Source organism: Scophthalmus maximus, chromosome 21 (assembly GCF_022379125.1).
Source record: "Scophthalmus maximus strain ysfricsl-2021 chromosome 21, ASM2237912v1, whole genome shotgun sequence".
Taxonomy (NCBI): Eukaryota; Metazoa; Chordata; class Actinopteri; order Pleuronectiformes; family Scophthalmidae; genus Scophthalmus; species Scophthalmus maximus.
The window spans coordinates 15,047,501-15,068,973 of record NC_061535.1 but is presented as its reverse complement, the minus strand read 5'-3'; the positions used below and the strand labels follow the sequence as shown (position 1 = coordinate 15,068,973).

The 21,473-nt window shown below is 45.1% G+C and overlaps 2 protein-coding genes and 2 long non-coding RNA genes across 14 annotated transcripts in view; 1 reads left to right on the top strand and 3 right to left on the bottom strand.

Moving 5' to 3' along the window:
- Window positions 1-9,330, top strand: part of LOC118291151 (sodium channel protein type 4 subunit alpha-like) — a 99,593-nt gene extending 90,263 nt beyond the window's left edge. The window contains exons 26-32 of the mRNA XM_047329703.1: window positions 82-204; window positions 1,693-1,968; window positions 4,093-4,146; window positions 5,089-5,226; window positions 5,402-5,506; window positions 6,492-6,762; window positions 8,024-9,330. Of these exons, the coding sequence (XP_047185659.1) occupies window positions 82-204; window positions 1,693-1,968; window positions 4,093-4,146; window positions 5,089-5,226; window positions 5,402-5,506; window positions 6,492-6,762; window positions 8,024-9,330 (2,274 nt within the window). The remainder of the gene's footprint in view (window positions 1-81; window positions 205-1,692; window positions 1,969-4,092; window positions 4,147-5,088; window positions 5,227-5,401; window positions 5,507-6,491; window positions 6,763-8,023) is intronic.
- On the bottom strand, window positions 3,307-18,141 carry LOC118291152. Of its 9 annotated transcripts, XR_007030253.1 has the most exons (7): window positions 18,046-18,141; window positions 15,608-15,658; window positions 14,449-14,549; window positions 12,918-13,108; window positions 11,339-11,553; window positions 5,131-6,817; window positions 3,307-4,216 (listed from the first exon to the last, which is right to left on the bottom strand). It is a non-coding gene; the product is annotated as an uncharacterized LOC118291152 (long non-coding RNA). The 9 variants fall into 9 exon arrangements; XR_007030251.1 differs by having other exon boundaries at window positions 11,339-13,108; XR_007030254.1 differs by lacking the exon at window positions 11,339-11,553.
- A 152-nt stretch (window positions 18,142-18,293) lies between these two features.
- LOC118291154 lies at window positions 18,294-19,809 on the bottom strand. Of its 2 annotated transcripts, XR_004786563.2 has the most exons (3): window positions 19,722-19,775; window positions 19,159-19,334; window positions 18,294-18,893 (listed from the first exon to the last, which is right to left on the bottom strand). It is a non-coding gene; the product is annotated as an uncharacterized LOC118291154 (long non-coding RNA). The 2 variants fall into 2 exon arrangements; XR_004786562.2 differs by having other exon boundaries at window positions 19,159-19,809.
- Window positions 19,810-19,833: 24 nt separating this feature from the next.
- The window catches only part of LOC118291150 (nuclear factor 7, brain-like), a 2,278-nt gene continuing 638 nt past the window's right edge, over window positions 19,834-21,473 (bottom strand). Inside the window, exons 2-5 of one of the 2 annotated variants that reach the window (XM_047329701.1) lie at window positions 21,084-21,242; window positions 20,810-20,914; window positions 20,389-20,600; window positions 19,834-19,895 (exon numbers count right to left, since the gene is read on the bottom strand). In XM_047329701.1, coding sequence (XP_047185657.1) covers window positions 19,891-19,895; window positions 20,389-20,600; window positions 20,810-20,914; window positions 21,084-21,242 — 481 coding nt within the window. In that variant the 3' untranslated portion in view covers window positions 19,834-19,890. The remainder of the gene's footprint in view (window positions 19,896-20,388; window positions 20,601-20,809; window positions 20,915-21,083; window positions 21,243-21,473) is intronic. The other variant, XM_047329702.1, reaches the window with a different exon arrangement.

Below are 21,473 nucleotides of genomic sequence, written 5' to 3'. Positions count from 1 at the left end.
CTTTAGTTAACGCTGCTGCTTCTCTCTCCTTGTTTCTCCTCCTCTTCCTGTTCGTCTCCATCCTCTCTCTCCCTCCTCCAGGTCTCATTGGTCAGTTTGGTTGCCAACACGTTGGGTTATTCGGACTTCGCAGCCATCAAGTCCCTGCGGACGCTGCGCGCCCTGCGGCCCCTCAGAGCCCTCTCCAGGTTTGAAGGCATGAGGGTAAGAGTCAGTATTAATGAAACACACCCGGGCATCTTTATCACAATCAATCAGAAATATTCAAACGCTAAGATCTTGGAACGACAAAGTCCGGATCCATGATTCCGCCGCGTCCGAGATTTTAATGTTTTTGTCATTTTGTCAGTTTTTATCCTGAGAACCGCAGGTTACATACGTAACCGACAGCGTAACGGATGAATGTACATTTTTCTGTGCCCAGGTGTGTTTAAAACCAGTCTTTTATTCATTCATTTATTGTTACAGTGCACCTCGCCTCTCTCCTCAGTATGTTCTGCTCTCTGATTGGTTCAGCTCATTGTTACCTCCCGGTGTTTATTCCTCCGCAGAATATTTCCCCTTTCAGAAAAACACAGAAACACAACTTTTCATTTTGTGGATCAGTATTTCAACTTTGTGACCCATTCCTCAGTATTAGTGACAGCGTCACAGAGTCAGCGCAGAAACATCTTCCATAATGAATATTTTCCCAGATAAGGAGACTGCGTGTTTACAGAAACTTGCAGGACGATCAGCGTCTCGGCATGCTGCCCGCTGCTCGCTCAGCAGGGGATTGTGGGTAGCAGAAGTGCATTGTGGGTACCGAGAGGACGACTGTGTGGTACTGACATCGGCCCGATCAGCTCTCGCTCTGTGAGAGCAGCAGGACGGAGGAACCGACTAAATCAATCGGCAACTATTTTAAAAATCAATTAATTGGCCATAATAAAAGAAATCCTCTGATTTCAGCTGCTTCAATATGAATATGTTCTGGTTTCTTTGCTCCTCTGTGACACTGAACTGAAGATCTGTGGTGTGAGGACAAAACAAAACATCATGTTGGAGTTTTGGGAAACACGATCCACATTTTTCACCATTTTATGAACAAAACAACTGATCAATTAATCGAGAAAATAATTGACAGATTAATCGATGATTCAAATAATAACTAGTTGCAGCTCCAGTTTGACACAAACTTTACTATAAATAACTATAAATAAAATAAGGAAACTCTCTCTCTCTCTCTCTCTATATATATATATCTATACATATATAGATATATACATATACATATATATATGTATATGCATATATATATGTATATATGTATGTGTATATATATATGTGTGTGTATATATATATATATATACAAACCAGATTATATTGGCGATGGGATGTCATGTTTGTACCGTTTGACCCAAATGTTCAATCTGACCAGCAGTTACTCATGTACAGTTTGTCGTGGTGCGTTCTGGCCAAATGCAAAGTGTACCTTTTTTTTGTGCTATGAGATTAAAAACAAAGTCGATGCAAAGACGCAAATGAAAGAGTTTCACGTCAGGTGACGCGAACAACGCGACACAAAAATACACTTTGCGTTTAGTCTGAGCGCATCATTACAAGGAGGTGTGTGTGTGTGTGTGTGTGTGTGTGTGTGTGCGTGTGTGTGTGTGCGCGTGTGCGTGTGTGTGTGTGTGTCCGTGGGCCCAGGTGGTGGTGAACGCTCTGATCGGAGCGATCCCCTCCATCATGAACGTGCTGCTCGTCTGCCTCATCTTCTGGCTCATCTTCAGCATCATGGGCGTCAACCTGTTCGCCGGGAAGTTCGGCCGCTGCGTCAACCGCACCGGCCACATCTACGACGCCGCCTTCATCAACAACAAGTCGGAGTGCGAGGCGCTCAACGACACCTCGCTCTACTACTGGACCAAGGTCAAGGTCAACTTCGACAACGTGGGCGCGGGATACCTGGCCCTGCTGCAGGTGGTGAGTTCCACACAGTCTCAGTTCAAGCGTCCAACTTTTGAATTATCACTCCTGAATCTTTTTGACCTCTGTTGAGTCCCGGAAGTCTGATCGCAGTCAAATAATATGCATCTAAAAGCCTTTGAATCTCACATCAGGCGACAGAATCAACTGGTAGATGAAGATACAGAGGAGCCGTGGCTCGGCTCTCTGCCTCTTTTCTATTTTAACTTGTGCGCCTCCATTTGTTTTTTACCTTTTCATTAAAGCTGAATCTTCTTTTCATTCATGCATTTTCCATCCTTCCTTTTTTTTCACGGTCTGTCGTATAATTTTTCTCCCTCTCCGTCTCTCCAACATCCGTTATTAAACACAACATGGACAAAAAGCCAATTACAGCCACTGCAACTTTCCTCTGCCGCCGCCTCCTCTCCATCACTTTGCTTTCTTCCGTTACAAGCCTTCGTTTCCATCCTCCCCTCTTTTCTTTGGCGCTCTCTGTCGCCCACCGCGGGAGTCCTGAGAGCCTCCAATCAATCAGCGTCTGAGAGGCTTTTATTTTTAGAGCGACTCCAGCCAAGTGGGAGGGAAATGGAAAGATGTAGGGAGAGAGAGAGAGAGAGAGAGAGAGAGCGAAGGTTCGAACAGTGAAGACAGCGAGGAAGGGAGAGAGGCAGACAGAGCGAAGGTGAGGAGGGGAGAAGAGGGATGGAGGAGAAAGAGTAGAAGAGATGAAGAGGGAGTCAAGAGTTGGAGGAAGAAAGGAAAGTCCTCAGTCCTCCAAGAGGTAAAGTTGTCCGTCTCCCACGTCACCTGCTCAGAGTGCGGTCGCCTTGGCAACGGGTCGCTCAGCACCGCTCTGTGTTCGGCTGGTCGGCGCTGGAATGGTTGCGGGGGGCAACCCCTTCCATTAACGTCCGGAAATAGCTCCACGCTGCAAACAATGATGCAGCCGAGGGAGAAAGTTTGGACACGTCGCTCGACACGGCAAATGTATTTAGGACATGTCGGACTCACGGACACGTCTCCGTCCTTCTCCTTGACACGGCACTCACATCCATCACTTGCATTAAAGATTCAGCACATTAAATATTATAAACTCCGCATGCCTGATCAGGGTTTTACCCACTTTACTCAGAGCGGAATCAAACTGGTTCAATCTTCATTTTAAAAGTGTGTCATGTTTTCACCTGACGAGTGACACGTAACTGTAACTAACTATAACTTTCAAAAGAACAATATTTCAACTAAAGCACCGAACTTGAACTCTGCAGAGGCCCGACAGTCGCCTCATTTAAATCTGCTCAATCTGGATCGGCACCAAATCGCAAACACTCAAACACTCAAACACTCAAAGACTCAAATATTCTCTTTATTATCTCATCAGACATTTTTTTTAAAAGTGGCAAATCTTTTCCGTTTGAAAACTTTTGTCCATTTTACTTATGATCTTGTTTCTGTTGACAAACTAACTGACTGATTCATTATTTCAGGTTGTTCGGCTAAAATATGAAAGTTGTGAGAGAGCGACGTCACCTGTCAATCATCCGTCCGTTCGCCTGTCGCCACGTCCGTCAACATAAAAACAACATCTCAGGCTCAGCTCGTCATCTTTTGCAGCGTGTCCCCCGTCGCTCGCTGTCGACAGACCATAATAACGACAACAGGTGGTAACCCGTGGCAACCGTCTGAGTGACGGACGGCCGGCGCCCACTCAGACCTTCTCCCACCACCTCTCGTCTCCTCCCCGCCGAGGAGGAAGTCCATAAAAGGACTTGTTGAACTTTCATTGAGGGGAAAGCGCACGGCGGCGGTGTTTCCATGGAGATCTGACTCCTGAAAGGAGGGAAGGTTGTCTCAACATCCTTGTTCCTCAGTTATCCATCCTCGGCAGAGAAACACTGGACACAGGAACAGGAAGTGTAGGTGAAGCTGCTACACATGTAGACAAAAGTAAATGGACACCCCTCAAGCCAGGCTCAGTGTTGACTCCTCACTTATGAGTTCGAGAGACGTCTGCAAAAACATGGAGAAGAAAACAGAGCCAGCGTTCACTCGAGCTGTTGGGGGCAGTTTTATTTCATAAATGATCAAATAGATATATTTGAAGTAGTGTATTCATATTTTTCTGTTTTTCTTTCCAAGGCGACATTCAAAGGCTGGATGGAGATCATGTACGCAGCGGTGGACTCCAGAGCCGTAAGTGAGAGGCGACACTTTGGATCAGGTTCCACCACCGGATGAAACCAGGTTCCACTCGACGTTAACACTGTAACGAAAGAAACAAGGAAGGAAAGACGAGATTAAAGGAGTAAAAATCAGACCTCAAGCGAACTGATGCATTGAGAAGATTCAAATACGTCACTGGACGAAAACTCAACATGAGATTGTGTCAAATTAAAAGACAAAGACTGGATCAAAGGTTGTTGTTGTTTTCAACTTTAAAATTTGAGATGAAGAAAAAGATTTTGATCCACGTTTGTAAATTAGTTTTACAATTTTTTAACGTATAGGATAATATTGTGTGAATCAATCAAGTGCCGTGATGCTTCACGCTCCAACGTGTGAGTATTCATTATTAAAGTACAATATAATATAATAATTAAAACTTTGTGTGGAGCAAAACTCGTCTCGTCTCATTTGGACCTAAAGTTTTATTAACATCCACGAAAAAAGAAAATCAAGCACAAACTGATTAAACTGACAAATTAAATTAAAATTTAATTTAATGATGTTACCACAATAAATTAATTTAATCTATTTGTGGGACAATTGGTCTTTATCGCTCTGATCATCATCTGTCTGAAAAACCCTTGTGCATTGTATTGTGTATCATAATAATAACAAAATAAACTGTTAAAGGTGAAATTGACTGATGGCACCGTCATCATCATCATCATCATTATCTTCCAAACTTTCTATAGAGTGAAAACACGCTATCAGTGAAGTCAGGTTAAATGAAGTTTTGTGAAATTAAATTGAGTTAAAATTGACGAATAAAGAAGGGGCGTTCTTAAAAAACAGGCAGAATTCAAGGTAAATTGAGAGGAAGGTAATAAATAATAAATAAAAGGTTGTACGGTGCAACAGGAAGTATATTTGTTGTGTTTTGAATGATCTTGTTGTGTTTGTCTCTCGCAGGTCGAGGAGCAGCCAATCAAAGAAATCAATCTGTACATGTACCTGTACTTTGTCATCTTCATCATTTTCGGCTCCTTCTTCACGCTCAACCTCTTCATCGGTGTCATCATCGATAACTTCAACCAGCAGAAGCGCAAGATGAGTACCACAGCCGATACAGAGTTATTGTCAAGAGCTGGCGAATTCCAGACGCAGTCAATGAAATCAATGACAGAAGACCAGAAGAAGTTGGTTGGAGTGTTGCATGATGGGACTTGTAGTCGTCAGGATTTTCAGTGCAATGAAAATAACAGAGAAGTGTTTGTGTGTTCACTTAGGAGGACAGGACATCTTCATGACGGAGGAGCAGAAGAAATACTACAACGCCATGAAGAAACTGGGCTCCAAGAAGCCTCAGAAGCCCATCCCCCGGCCCCTGGTACCACACACATCTAATCTCATTGATCTCATTGATCTCATGAATCTCATGAATCTCATTTTGGAAAGTTTGATAAAAAGGAATGTGAGTTACACGGTTTCCATCAAGTGGTTTGGAGCGAACGCACCAGAGCAGTCTGGGTCAGTCCATGGGTCAGTGGGCTACGTGGGCCGACCGTGACGCGCCTGTAACAGAACAGTAGAAGAAGAAGATGTTGCAAACCGAAAACGAGGTTTGTCTCCGAGCGAGAACGCGGCACCAACAACCAGATAAGAACGAGCTCGTTCATTGGTCCGCGCGTGTTGCAGCGTCTCCAGGAATCCAAAAGATGGAGGACGATGATTTTACACTTATGAAGCTTTTAAATGCTGCGGTTCATTCGGTTGCGTCGAGTCGCTCACTCGCATCAAACGACATCGTCTTTCCACCGTTTCAAAAAACGACAGCGCTACAATAAAGAAGTCACCAACATCTACAGCTGTTCTTTTGCTTTTCCGCCACATTTTGATATCGGCCACTGTCGGAGGACAATGTGAAAACTCAGAGCAGCAGTTGTCGCTAATGTTCCTGTTCCGCTGGTCGCCAAGTTCATGGAACACGACGAGGAAGAAGGAGAGCGTACAACGTGATTGAGAGGTTGATGGAAACGTATCATAGAAGCATTTTTAATCTGAAACAGCTGAGCAGGAAGTGTTCAGTTCAAATGACAGTCAGCTTAACTGTGATCTAAAGAAGAAGAACTTGGAATTGATTAGTGAGTGAAAACGGCAGCATGGCTCTTCTGAAGACAATAGACAATAAAATGACATTATTCATTTTAACAGACTAAAAATATGATCAAATACTACCTCTAATATGAGCACATTTCAAAATAAAGGCCTGTTTTTTCTTTGCAGTTGAGATGGATTAAAAAGAATATTTATAGAATAAAAGAAACAAAACATAAGTTGAATGAATGATGATGAAACCTGTGGTGTGGTTCCAGAACCCGCTGCATGGCTTCTTCTTCGACCTGGCCGGGAAGCAGGCGTTCGACATCATCATCATGGTGCTGATCCTCTTCAACATGATCACCATGATGGTGGAGACGGACGAGCAGTCGCCGCAGATGGAGTACATCCTGAACAACATCAACCTGGCCTTCATCATCGTCTTCACCGCCGAGTGCCTCGTCAAGATCGTGGCGCTGCGATGCTACTTCTTCACCGTGGGCTGGAACATCTTCGACTTCGTGGTCGTCATTCTCTCCGTCGTCGGTGAGTTCGACCACGTTCGTGGGACGTTCGGCCGGATCCTTTTTTAAGAAGGTTTCTTCAAACAACAATTCATTTATTAGCTGAATAACTCAACAGGACAAGAGTCTGACTAATATCATACTGTACATCAGCAGATAAGAATACATTTAAATCAAAGTTAAATACAAGTACAGTGACTATCAGTTGGTGTGTGTGTGTGTGTGTGTGTGTGTGTGTGTGTGTGTGTGTGTGTGTGTCTGACGTGACAGTTATCTGTCAACACAGTGGCCATCGGTGTGGCCTTGATGTTTAACCTGCACCAAGGTCCTATATGGTCATATACAGGACCACACACACACACACACACACACACACATATATTTCACACACACAGACCGTCTGCAGTGCAGCCTAAACAGGTAATTTAGTGATCAGTGCTCATATTTTGTCTGCTCCTGTTAGCGTGACAAGAGTGTGAGTGTGTGTGTGTGTGTGTGTGTGTGTGTGTCAAGCCTGCCGGGGAGGTGAAGGTAACAGCAGCAATCAGAGCTGCCAGAGGGCGGTCCCTACAGACAAATCAAACATGATTGACCTGTTACATCAGCTGGTGTATATGTGTGTATATGTGTGTATATGTGTGTGTGTTGTTTGTGTGTGCGTTTCATTTTGGAGTATCCCCACAACTTCACGGGGCTTCTTGAGGTTTCTTTTAAGGGTTAGGTAATGTTGGGGGATGTGTTGAGGGGGCAGGTAATACAGGAGTGTCCTCACAACTAGAGACAGACCAACATGGGTTAATGTTTGATGTGATGGTGACTCCCTCTCTACTCCCCCCGCTCATCCCTTCAATCAGCAATAACTCAACCCAGGAGGACAGATGAAGGGGGGGGGGGCGACAGGCCAGCTCCTCGTTCAGTCCATCATCCCGTAGAACAAGGAAAAGAGTGTTTGACTTGCTGTGAGAGAGACACAGACGCCTCGGTCCTCCAAATCCAATTACTCACGGAGTAATCACAGCAGACCTGCCACATAAAGACAGCAATATCCAGAGTGAGAAGCTTTTACATGAGGTGACTCAGAGAAAGGTCCTGAAATAGAAAGGGAGATCTAATGGAGGGGCAGGCGATGGAACCCAACAGGCAAAGAGTTTCTCCAGTAGTTGATCTCTCTGCAGATGGACGTGGTCCTGCAGGACGACCATTCAAATCAACTTCACGTCTCCAATTGATACTCAGGTAGTTGTACGTGACCTGCATCTTTTTCTTTTCGTCTGTCTTTCCAGGTATCGTGCTTGCTGACATCATCGAGAAGTACTTTGTGTCACCAACCCTCTTCCGAGTGATCCGATTGGCCCGTATTGGACGTATTCTGCGTCTCATCAGAGGTGCCAAGGGCATCCGGACATTACTGTTCGCCCTCATGATGTCCCTTCCTGCTCTCTTCAACATCGGCCTCCTCTTATTCCTGGTCATGTTCATCTACGCCATCTTCGGCATGGCCAACTTCGCCTATGTGAAACGGCAGGCGGGGATCGATGACATGTTTAACTTTGAGACGTTTGGGAACAGCATGATCTGCTTGTTCCAGATCACCACCTCAGCCGGGTGGGACGGCCTACTCAGCCCCATCCTCAACAATTCCCCTGAGGAGTGCAATCCCAACATCCCCCACACTGGCACCACGGTCAGGGGGAACTGTGGGAACCCGTCGGTGGGCATCACCTTCTTCGTCACTTACATCATCATCTCCTTCCTCATCGTGGTGAACATGTACATCGCCATCATCCTGGAGAACTTCAGCGTGGCCACAGAGGAGAGCACGGAGCCGCTCAGCGAGGACGACTTTGAGATGTTCTACGAGGTTTGGGAGAAGTTTGACCCGGAGGCGACACAGTTCATCGAGTACGCCAAATTGTCCGACTTCGCAGACTCGCTGTCAGAGCCACTGCGCATCGCCAAGCCTAACAAGATCAAGCTGATCACCATGGACCTACCCATGGTCAGTGGGGACAAGATCCACTGCCTCGACATCCTTTTTGCCTTCACCAAGCGAGTCCTGGGCGAGTCGGGAGAGATGGACGCCCTCAAGCAGCAGATGGAGGAGAAGTTCATGATGGCCAACCCATCCAAGATCTCCTACGAGCCAATCACAACAACTCTGAGGCGCAAACAGGAAGAAGTCTCCGCCACAGTGATCCAGAGGTGCTATCGCAGACACTTGGTGAGGCGGCAGATGAAGGCCGCCTCCTACTTGTATCGTCAGATCACCACACCTCGTCATGCAGGAGGTGTCTCTGAGGAAGGTGGTGAGGGAATGTTCGGGGAGGACGCACCTGAGAAAGAAGGGCTGATCGCTGCCATGATGAAGGAAAACTATGGCTCAAGTTTGGTAGAGATGGAGCAGTCCGAGACAATTTCCTCCACCTCATCTCCTCCGTCTTACGACAGCGTAACGCGAGCCACGTCGGAAGTCTTTCATCCGCTCGCCGCCAACACGGGAACAGTCGTCGTTGACACTGCAGAGAGCGAAGCGAGTGAACAATCGCCAGCAGCGGCCGACCGCGACAGGCGGCAGGAAACGGTACCATAGCAGGAAACGAAAAGCAAAAAATATAACAAGCGAGGTTTTCCTCGTTGGGTTAAGCCTGTTTGTTCTTTTGTTTACTGAATGTAACATAGCTGCGGAGCGCTGCAGAGGCACCACACGCAAGCTATGAGCATACAAAGTGGAATACTTACTACCTTTAATGTCATTTCCTGTTCCCTGTGGAGATTCCTGGACTCAACTGAACAGCGAGTTTCTTGAAAGGGAAGCAGAGGAACTGCAGCGACAGAGGGGAAACCCCATCTGTCGAGTCAAATCTGCCTTTGTCGGAGTAAAAGACAGAAATGTAGAGAAGAAGAGCCACCTCTGGATACCTTCGACCTTCGGGGTCTCTCGTGTCGCCTAGTGTCCAGATTTGAGAACACTGACTGACCTTTGGCCTCAGCTACAGGGGTCAGAACAACTATATCAGAGGTGTATCCATCATTTATTGGCCAGGGGGCGTTGGTGCCTTCCCTCAGATGATCAATATGCTCAGAGTCATCCCGGCTGAGACTCGGCAGAGACGGGGAAACTATGGCCGTGATTTTAAAGAAAATAATTTCGTAGTAAAAGTATAACTTTGTTGATGTTACCAGTCTTTTAATAGCGGTGCGATTATTACTATTTTTTATATTTTTTAGAGTAAGTTGAAGAAGAAAACATAAGCAGTCTCTTTTCGACTCTGGAGTGGCACTGGCTCGACTGCCACGCTGTAAAAGATGAGAGGAGGAGAGAGTTCAGCCAGGAAAAAAAAAACAGCCTGAGAAGCAACGTCATCTGTTTTTTTGTTGGCAGTTTTGCACGTTTGAGTTTACATGTGCTGTCACTTTACCGCACCGGGGCAAAGTCACATCGGAGAAGGTCCTGGGACGTTTTTCTGTTTCCCTCTAAAAAACACCAAAAACCTGATCCAAGTGCACAACGAGCCCCTCGGACTCTTCCGCCGTGTGTTTCTGTCCTGGCGGTCAACATCTTCCTGCCCTGCGGTGCTTTGGCCGGTGGGTGATTTGTCTAAAAGTCCAGATTTACAGTAACTTCTCCAAACTTCCATTGGCGTCAGGAACAAAGTTGAACTGAAGATTCATACTTGTGCTTCTGTGTCTTCATCGCGAGGAGAACATTTGTGTTTTTCCGTCTTGAAGACAAGGCTGATACAGTAGATCTTTGATAATGAACTTGAGATTTTGCAATAAGTCAGTGTTGAAACTTTCTTTTGGCTTTGTCAAAGAATTTACCAATCTATCAATCTAACTACTTTCATACCATAGTAACCTGAAGGCCTTAACATTCAGGTTCATTTCCAGAGCAGGATAAATATTGTTTAATAGTTCAAATATAGGACCAGACTACTTGTTTGGGGACAAACCGCCATCTGCCTTCTACCAACTGAACAAGGACATAGGTTCATGCAGGACGGGGCGTGGTCTTGTGTCTCATCACGTACATTTACTTCTTAGTCTTTTTAAAATGCCATGATTAATGGTTTTTCTCCGCCAGGGGAGATGATGTTGAAACTACACATTGCCGACTTTTGACAAATCACCCGTGTCAACTCTGCGTCCGGTCCGAGTTGGGCTCGGCCGACGCCAGACTGTCGTCACATTCTCGAGGCTGAATGGGCTTGAGATCTCCGTGGTGTCGGAACCAACCCGTCCAGAGTGCAACAATCGACTCTGCGCCTCAGCATCAGGATTTCAACCCCATTGAGTTTTGTGAAAGGTTCATGTGATCTGAGCGAACATCCGTGTCCTGGAAAACCTCCCTTCACAACACAGGCGAGACATCAGTTCTCTGAGTAGAGACTAGGGATGGGACCAGACCGATCCTGCAACCTGGTCCTGGAGCCGCTCGAAATTGAATGGGTTCTTCCACCAAATGTTGTGGAATTTGTTTGGGTAGTTTTTGCTTCACCGTGCTCACGAACAGACGGAAACTTAAACGTCCTCGGTGGAGGTTTGTAGTCGTTACTGGACAACATCAAGCACATACTCGAGACAAACTGAAATCTCACCAGACATATTCTTCATACGTCCGGCCCAATACTTCTTCAGGAAGATGTCTGTAGCGTCATTATTCACACCGGCCTGTAAATGTTCCTGCAGGGTCGGTCACGTTTGAAGAAAACGTACATGTTGCCTGGAGTCATTTTCAAGATGGCTGCAGCCGAGCTGGTTTCTCCAGGACAGCGATGTGACGATGCTTAAAGATCTTCGCTTCCAGTTTCCACTAAATGATATGAAGAGATTCATTTTAAAACACGGGGAAAAAACGTGAAGATTTTTTGATTGATCATTATGTAATTGGAGTTTATTTTCTACTTTAGTTTCTTCACTAAGAAAATGAAACTGATGGTTGGAACAATTTTACCCCACGTTACTCTTCTGGTGTAAACTACATGGGTCTATATTTATAAAGGATGTTAAAGATATTTATACATTTACATGAATTACTTAACGTAAGAGTTGCAGCAAATTGTATATTCAGCACATGAAAGATTCTTTTTGTAAGTATTTCATTTTTTCCCCCAAATTGTTTTGAAAAGAAACTCTTCAAATCAAAGCACAGCTTCATTAATTTATGTATCTATTTATTTATTTATTTATTCATTGACTTTGCTTCATTCGACCTGAGATTTGTGTTGTTATTTTTGCACGTTAGAAACTGCAGGAGAAGAAGAGGAGCGAGACGACTCTTTACCTATTTTGCACAGAGGAAACAAAACAAGCCGCGTCTAGCAATAACGCTTTGTCGACACCGGCTGCGAGGGTTCTCCGGCGGCGCTCGACGTCACAGAAGCTTTTTCTCTCTGAATGAATCTGAGCATCAACTGGGGGGAAAATACCACGAATGCACAATGACACTTGAGGCATCTGAGGAGTTCTTGTGTCCTGGCGCAGCACCGACAGTGTTGCTGTGGAGCTACAGACACGCGGCCGACGACACCGGCGTGACGCTGGTTTTTAATGAGACGACACGTGTCAAAAGTGTGTGTACAGCGTTTGTTCGGTCGCTTCGATATCGACATTTCCAACAACCTCTCTCTCCGTCTCCGTTGTCGCCCGAGGGAACTTTACTAAATGCTTTGTTAGACTAATATATAAAAAAACAGAAAGGAAAAAGACAAAAAATAATAGTTTTACTGGCACCGTCTGGACTCTATTTCTACTAGATTCTATAGAGAATAGATAACCATGTAAACTAGGTAGATACTTAAGACACTGCTGAACTCTGCTGCGAGGCGTATTTCAGGTTGCAGTTGTGCTGAAGGGCTGTTTTCAGTAGCAATAGACCCAGAGTGTGCCTGCTACATACGACCCCACACGCCAAGCCATGCTCCTCCCACTGACTGACTGACTGGTGGATTGATTTGCCTTTTTGATAATGAACGGGGTCCGCGGCCTCCCGTCAGCCCCCTCGCACGGAGCCGATTGGCCGATGACACGTTGAAACTGTCAGAGCGGTTCAGGTTCACTGAAGTCGGCAGGAAAATAAAAACCCAACGACCAAATCCAAACGGCATCATTACCAAAGTCGTGTTCATTCACAAGTCGTACGATCATGTAGGTTTTGTTTTGAGCATCAATTCAAACCTCGAACGTCTTTGGCACAGATCAAAATGTGTCTGTGGCATCGAACGTCTGCTCATTTTCCTTCACCAATCTTCTCTGACCCAGATGTTCCTGGTTCAAGGTCATCGTCGTTTGAACCAACACGGGGTCCGTTATCAACTGGATCGTTGTTCTCGCGGTGCAGCTTTGGTGAATCTGGACCTCTGGTTCCACTGAGCACAAAAACAACAGCGGTACATCGAGAGATGGATCAAACCCAGAAAAGTTTAGGATTCAAAACCTTTGGACATGTGAGCATAATGAACTATTCTGGAGGGAAACTACCATTTGTTTGTTCCAACCTGTGAGGTCACTCCCAAGTGGTTTGAAGAGTCCACATTAATGTTTTGTGGGGGGGGGGGGGGGGGGGGGGCTGAGACTCTGCTCCTTTATGTTTCCTCTTCCCTGTTTCAAAACCAAAAGCTGCTTTGTCACCTTCAAAACAAGACGAGGAACCGACGCAGAGGAGATGCACAGAACACGAGTGGTTTCACTGTTCATTCTTATAACTATTGTTACTATTAACTGTGTGAAAATGCAATACAACAGTAATGCAAACAGGCAGCGAGTGACGCTGTGTCCTCGTTACAGTGTGAGGGGAACAATAACCAAGATGTTTGAATTACTCCGTCGTCATGGATTTGGGTTTTGTTTTCCAGGCCTCATCTGGCGCCCCGTTCACACCGCAGCTGGTTTCGTCAGGCGTCCGGCTTCATATCAGTGACGCAGAAACCTCATATCTCGAGGAAGTTGCCTTTGTCAGGAGAGACCCGTCTGAATATTTCCCTCCCTGACTCATATATTTCTGAGAAAATCCAGAAAAGAATTTCTCTCGTCGCCGCTGACGGTCCGTCACCAAATACACCGAGTTGGAGACGAGAGGTTTTAAACTCGCTTTTGCTGGAAAAAGGCCGAGTGGCTCCACGTCGCAGACGGAGGACGAAAACTTTGCAACTCCAGAGATTTTGCATAAAAATGAATCAGGAAAATTTACGAAAAACGGGAAGTGAGTTCGTTTTGGTTTGTCGTCTTTTGTTTAAAGTCCAAGAATACACAGAAATCTTCAACGTCCGCATTCGAGGGTTTTCTGGCCGACACTGGCTTGGTAGAAATTTTAAATGTGTAATGTTTCCAAATTTTTTTTAAACTGATCAATAAGTGAGAGATGACAAGTTAGGAGGTTTTTCCTCGGACCTCGGTGGAAACGCTCGCAGCTGCAAGCCGGTGAAACCTCGGTGTAAAGGAGGCGACCGCCGGGCCTCAGTGACCCCACCCTGGTGTTTTAGAGAAAATACTAACTACCGTAATTAAAATATGAATATATATATATATATATATATATATATATACTTTTTAGTACTTTGAGTTGAAATACTTTTTAGTATTTTGCAAAATACATGTCTCTGTATAGAAAACAAACAAAAAACGCCTCCTCTAATAAACGAGAAAAAAAATTATTACTGAATCTGCCGTGTTGGGTTTATTTGGTGTGTTCAGTGTGAATGTTTCTCACGTCCCATCTCGCCATGCTGAAGAAAAGATTCCTGGATCCGCCCGTTCATCCCGATCGCAACTGACGTGAGCTGGGTTCCTCCCGGGGGCCGGCCCCCACCCCTCCAGAGAATATCATGGAAACGACAAACAGACAAAAGCAGAAGAATAATCAATGAATCAACTCATCTGACTGAACACACAGGAGCACAGACTGACGGACACGCTATGAACTGCCCTGTTGCCCTCGAGCAAGGCACTGAGCAGAGGAATGTTCAGAGACGGGGTTACATAACCAAGTAAACAAGTCAGCACACACACACACACACACACACACACACACGGTGTCAGAGTTCCTCAGCACATGTCTGAAGGAGCTCCCCCATCCGTCCGCCCGCCAACAACCAACTCCACGCTCTTAAAGAAACAGTAAACTCCATCAGCATGTTTCCGTGTTTTATGATTCATATGTAACAGTAACTGACACCTGGGTCATATTCATACTCTTCTTCTTCTTCTTCAGATTGAATCGTTTACGTTCTTTCATGGTGCGTCACGTTAAATATCGCTGCTGCAATGCATTGTGGGTCTGTTTCTCCTTCCTCTCACACAGGAAGCTCCAGTGTGTCCTCTGATGAAGGAGAAAGGAGAAGAAGCACAAAGCAACTTTCGTCAACACTAAGAGAATCTGAACATTATCGTGGTGCTGAGGAAACACTGACGAGTCACTTCTAGTGGCCATAAAAGGAACTGCAGCTTAGCTCTTTCTTGTTTTTGTTCTTGTGTGTGTGTGTCACTGCTCGTTAGAATCAAACAATGACACCAATCAAACACACACACTAAGTATACACTCGACAGTAGCTGACGCAGCTAAAAGGAGCGAGTCCGTCATGTCGTTTGTTTCTCATCTTAGTCACGAAACACACACACATACACACACACACACTCGTCTCTTTGTGTGTGTGTGATGAGGAAACACGTGTGCCTTCCTTGACCTCCGCCACCAGAGGGCAATCAAACACATTTATATTTTCACTTGTGATTCAAAATATAAAATTGATTTCAATCCCGTTCGGCCGTTACCGAAGTCCCGGTGTCGGGTTTCGGGAAATGTTATCGGAGTCGTCTGTTTCTGCTCGTCGTGTCTGCGGGTGGTGATAAAAAAAATACACTTCACTCACCACGTCGGCGGGAAACGTCCGGGGAAGTGGCAGCGGGACGGGAACACGTCACTGTGGAGCGGTACAGATGATTTAGTGACAAATATTTTCAAATGTAATATTCGAGAGCACGTGACGGTCTTAAGGCTCCGTCACGTGCTTCTTTCATCCAAAACGTGGGCACAAGGGGTAGAGCCGCTGCTCCTGAAGGGCTCCGTTGAGGTGGTGCATCCTGTCAGGACGCCACCAGGGCGCCGTGCTGTGGAGGGTTACCAGAGGCGGAGACCTAGAGGTGGACCCAGAACTGTCCGGAGGGACAACACGTCCCATCAGGCCTGGGAACGCCTCGGCAGGAGGCGCTGGTACAATCCTGCTGAGCCCGGCTGCTCCCCGTCCCGATCCCGGACACGCAGAACAAAATGGATGGATGGCGAAGATGCGTTAGGAGCCCATTAGCTTTTGGAGTTGTTGTCGTATTGTTATTATGCCTTTCTTTCGATTCTTCAACATTAATAATTTCAACGTTATTTCTCAGGCGAGAAAAAAATTGTGTGGATCCTAAAGTAAAAAGTCAGACATGTTTGTTTGGCTTTGGGCCTCTGCATTTCAAAACGTCACCGACTGTAAATCATGTCAGTCAAGGTGTTCTCTACATGTAAAGGTTTCAAGACAAAAGTAAACAAGTTGACGAAGAGGACGTTTGCTGACTGACGACCTACTTCCCCCAAGAGAAAGAAGAAGAAACCAGAAGAGACGGTACAGAAAGAAACGAGAAGGGAAGAGTAGAATGTCAAGCCCACACTAATTGTTTCTATTTTAGAGCCGAGCTGCTTTCACACTGATTTAAGGAGAGTCGGTGTAAAAATGACCTAAAAACAAAAGCAGAGAGCAGCTGACGCTCGCTGATAACACACATACACACACGCACACGCACACACACACACAAACACACACAAATAAAATCTCTGCTCGTCTTGGTGGTATTACTCTCCCTCCACCTAATCATTTCTGTAATTTATTAAAAGCAAAGTATCAAGATCAGAATAATCAACACAAAGGTGAAGAAGGAAAAGAAAATAGAAACACAGAGACGAATAGGAGAGAGGGAGGAAGGAAAGAGGCGACAAGGAAAGGAGACAAGGAAGTGGAGGAGGACAGAGGTTCTGTCTGTGGACTTGTACTGCCCCCTGCTGGAGGACGGAGACACTGCAAGAGACACCTCAAAAGAACCCGACTCCACAGTATTATTATTACATTTAACACTGAATGAACGTGGCAATATTTCATACAAGCAATGCATTAAAAATAAGACATTCACGTTTAAAAAATGTCAAATTAAACAAAAATCGTACACGCTTTAAAGGGACAAAAACTGAACCCAGGGGCCACAGCAAATGACCGTTTACACAAGCCTTCAAATACGGTGTCGGAATAATAGTAAAAATGATATTTTCCGACAGGGAAAATTCACACGAACATCACCTCATCAAGAAGAAGAAGAACTCGGAGAGTCTGCAAAGATGTTGGGGCATGAGTTGCAGGAAGAAAAGAGCGTGTTTGCAGACAAGAAAACAACATGGAAGATAAACACATAGAACTACAACATGCGGACGCGTGAAAAAGTTCCAAAAACCACAGTGACGTCAGTCTGAAAAGCTTAGCTTAGCGTGCTGTCGTTTGAAAGCTACCAGACATTGAGGCATCATAAATATCACTGGATAAAAGTGATAACTGGTCAAACACATAGTTCATATCATACCTTCTGTAAATTGTCTGGTTTCTTCTCTGAGCTTTGTTTCGTTTTTCTTTAAAAGGCCCAGTGTGAACTTTTTGTACTTTTCTGGCGCCATCTGGTGGTAAAGTTGCAAACGGCAACCAACTGAGCGACCGACAGGGGGACACTTTATGGCGACGCACCGGCGATTTCATTTCCGGTTTCCGGCAGCGTCTGGAAAATGAAACGTGAACGCGACGTATTCTGGACCGTTTGGTTCAACAACCGTATTCAACAGGACGTATATAACTATATTGACCTCATTCACACATGATTATACATATATGAACACATATTTATGGACAATATATTCAATTTCTGTGAATAAGTTCTACTAAACATTACACACTGTAGCTTTAGGGTATAACTGCTGAGCATGCTAGCTACTATGCTAACAGGCTAAGAGCTCATCGAAGAGATGGTGAGTCTCTTGACTGAACTACCTTTAGATTTAATAGTCAATAATGCAGAGTTATAAAAGTTGTTTTGGTGATGTAACTTTCAACAATGTATTTTTAAACTCTGAATTCCATATCGCGGCTGAGCAGGTGGGTTTCCTGTTTCCTGTTTGAGGCAGGTGTAACTAACTTAGCTGAAGCAGCTGCCGCCTCTTCCTCCGCCTCCTCTGAGTGAAACGCTCAGGATCTAACACGCTAACACGTGGACTAACTGAGGAGCGACCTACCTGCGGCCTCGCGGTTCACCTGGCGCACGAGCCCCGAGAACCCGCCGCTTCCTCTTCTTCGTTGGTGCCACTACTCTGATTAGAAGTGCTCTGCGCCCTCGTGGCAGAAGATCACATATTGTGCAGACACATGTAAAGTAAATACAGTATATTTAGTAACATCCTGATTCACAGTGTTTCCAACTCGTTCTGGAGAAAAAACATATTTGTTGACACGCTGCAATAATCATACGACAAAAGAACATAACTGAGATTTAAGTGATTTATAATTTGAAATAAAACGTAAATAAACGTTGAACAACCTGTGATGATAAAACAAACAGCATTTAAGTATTGACATTTTATTCATTTATTGGTTGACGGCAGAAAAAGCTTGAGCATCTTTATCGTGATAAATTTTTGCTTCATATCCCACAAATAATGTCACAAGAAAAAACATTTGATTTGATTTTCTAATTTGTCTGTTTTTACAGTTACTTAAATATGATTTCTGTTCAATGTAAGAAGCGTTGTGATAAATAATAATTAATCATGATAAATGATAAATAATCAATATAAATCCTGTGACTTTCAGCACACAGACAGAGACAGAACGTGGTCTACACACAGATATATAAACTAATATCCAAAGGTGGAAAATACTACAATTAAATATGATAGAGTATATTCAGCAGGTGGAGCTGAGCTGCGGCGACACTCGTCTCCACCTCGTCCGATTCCTCCGTCGGTCGCTGCAGGATGAAGCTCCGCCTCCAGGTCACACGAGCTGCCGCTGATGGTCAGGACGCAGCTCGTCCTCTGTCCGTCCTCTTCGCTCTCACCTGGATGACAGCTCCTGCCTCCGTCTCCTGAGAGAAGACAGACGACAGAGACACATGTACACGTGTCAGCAGAGCTTCAGTCTCACTGATGTCAGAGCGATGACAAAGATCCAACCGATCAGTTCTTCACTGATGAAGTGAGAGAACCAACAGTCTCACGTGAACACAACGTGATATCATCCAGCTTCTCTGTCTGTCTCCCTCAGCTTCAATGAGGAAACACTCTGATACTGACTGTGATCAGTACAATACTGATGGAAGCTGCATGGACCGACTCCAGACATCCACTCACCTCACTGGCTCCAGACTCAACCCTCGACTTTCGGGACAAGATCCTGCAGCTTCTCCAGGTCTGAATCCTGAATTTTGTTTCCACTCAGGTCCAGCTGTCTCAGGTGGGAGGAGTTGGACTTCAGAGCTGAGACCAGAGCAGAACAGCTGATCTCTGACAACCTGCAGCTCTTCAACCTGGATAAAGAATAAAACATGAGACTTTAGTAGAAAAGTTCCTGCTGGAATCATCCAGTGTGTGATCGTCTGTTCAGAGCTGCAGGTTCACAATGTGGAGAATCATATGATGGATGAAGAATAAAGGACTTTTCTCTCTTGTGCATCTCTGTGGTTTTGTCCTCACTCATGTTTCTATCAGCAGCCTTGTATGTGTGAACAAAGACGACGTCTTCAATCACTGATCTGAACCATCAGAAGTTCCTCGTCTGTCCAGTCTGTGAAAGTGCTGAGTTGAGTTCATGAACTAGTTGAACACATTTGGTCAGATGGTCGCAACTGATGTATAAAGACACCAGCACACCTGAGTTATTAATAACAATATACAGTGTGAACATGGTGTCTGACCTCAGAGTCTAAAGTCGACAGTGTGGACTCTCCAGAAAACCACACAGCTCCTTCACTCCTGAATCCTGCAGCTGGTTGAGGCTCAGGTCCAGTTGTCTCAGGTGGGAGGAGTTGGACTTCAGAGCTGAGGCCAGAGAAGAACAGCTGATCTCTGACAACCTGCAGTAACTCAACCTGAATAAAGAATAAAACATGAGACTTTAAAGACTGAAAGACAAGAACCAGAGTCAGACTGAAGACAGAGAGTCTGATGATCGCTTTCATTAGATACGTCCAACTATAAACAGAGAAATCTTTGTCTTTCTGTTTCTGGAATTTCTAGACAACCGCTCATACGATCGACTTCAAACTTGGGTGTTTGTCTGAGGACCAGAGGAAGTGCAGTGTTGACTGTGAAGGTATTTTGGATGAACACAAACTATAAATCATCCGTATGAACCGTACACAACATGTAAGTGTAAGTTGGATGAAAGTGCAGCAATAACACATGAACCTTGTGGAGTGTGAAGTTGTTTGAATGATGCCTCATGAAAAGCTGCCAGCTGGATTAAAGCTCAACAATCAGACACATTCTGAACTGGATCATATTAAACGTCAGTGCTGTATGATTGAACAAATGAACCATCAGACAGAAGTTCAGTGTCACTCTGCACAGAGCGTCTCTGACCTGCTGTCTGAGCTCCAGGTCCTGTTCTGGATCTTTGTCCACACTGGGGACAGGAGGACTCTCCTGGTGAACCCGACTGGTCCCAGTATGAGGTGATGCAGCGTCTGCAGAGCCAGTGTCCACAGCTGGTGGAGACTGGATCCTTCAGGACGTCCTGACAAGAAGCACAGCAGGACGGCAGCTTCTCCTCAGAGACATGACTCCTCTTCTCTCTGTGGACACGGAGACTTTTCATCAGTGATGCTTCTCTTCAATGTTCCTGCACAAAACCTCTGAGCAGCTTCAATAAAGAACAAACACAATGTGACTGTGACTTCAGAAAAATCCTGAGTAAAGATCTTTGGCAGCGACTGATAAATATGAAATCTATTTCAACACTGAATCATGTTCAGACCAGTTCACAGTAGAAACAGTCTCTTACTCTGAGTGTGAGGGTCCAGGTTCACGACTGAAGTCTGGAGGACGACGTCTGGACCGGTCACTCTTCATGGACACACAGCTGGACACTGGAGACTCTGATCTTTGTCTGTGGACAAATCAAATATGTTAATCACATCATCAGAACTTGTAATGAGCATCTTCCCATTGTGAACATTTCCTCTGTGACTGGAAACTGTGAAGAGTTTCTACATCGACATGTTGGAGGTTGATTGACTGAACCAGACACAACGTGAGGTGTGGACACAGTCTCTTACTCTGAGTGTGAGGGTCCAGGTTCACGACTGAAGTCTGGAGGACGACGTCTGGACCGGTCACTCTTCATTGACACACAGCTGGACACTGGAGACTCTGCTCTGTCCTCGTCTTCCTGCAGATCACTCATCTTCTCTGGTCTGAGAGGTGAAGCTCCAACACTGGAGACACACGAGCTCATTATGATAAACTCAGTCAGAGTTCGAGGCTCCTCGTTTCTTTACATGTGTCGAACTAAAACCACACATATTTTATATTCATCCAAAGTTGCCCCCACCCCCAACACTAATCACACTTTAATGCAATATATTAAACATTAAGTTATGTACAATACATCATAAGAAAAATAAATAACACGTTATAATAAAGAACTGTTCACAAGAACAATCTCC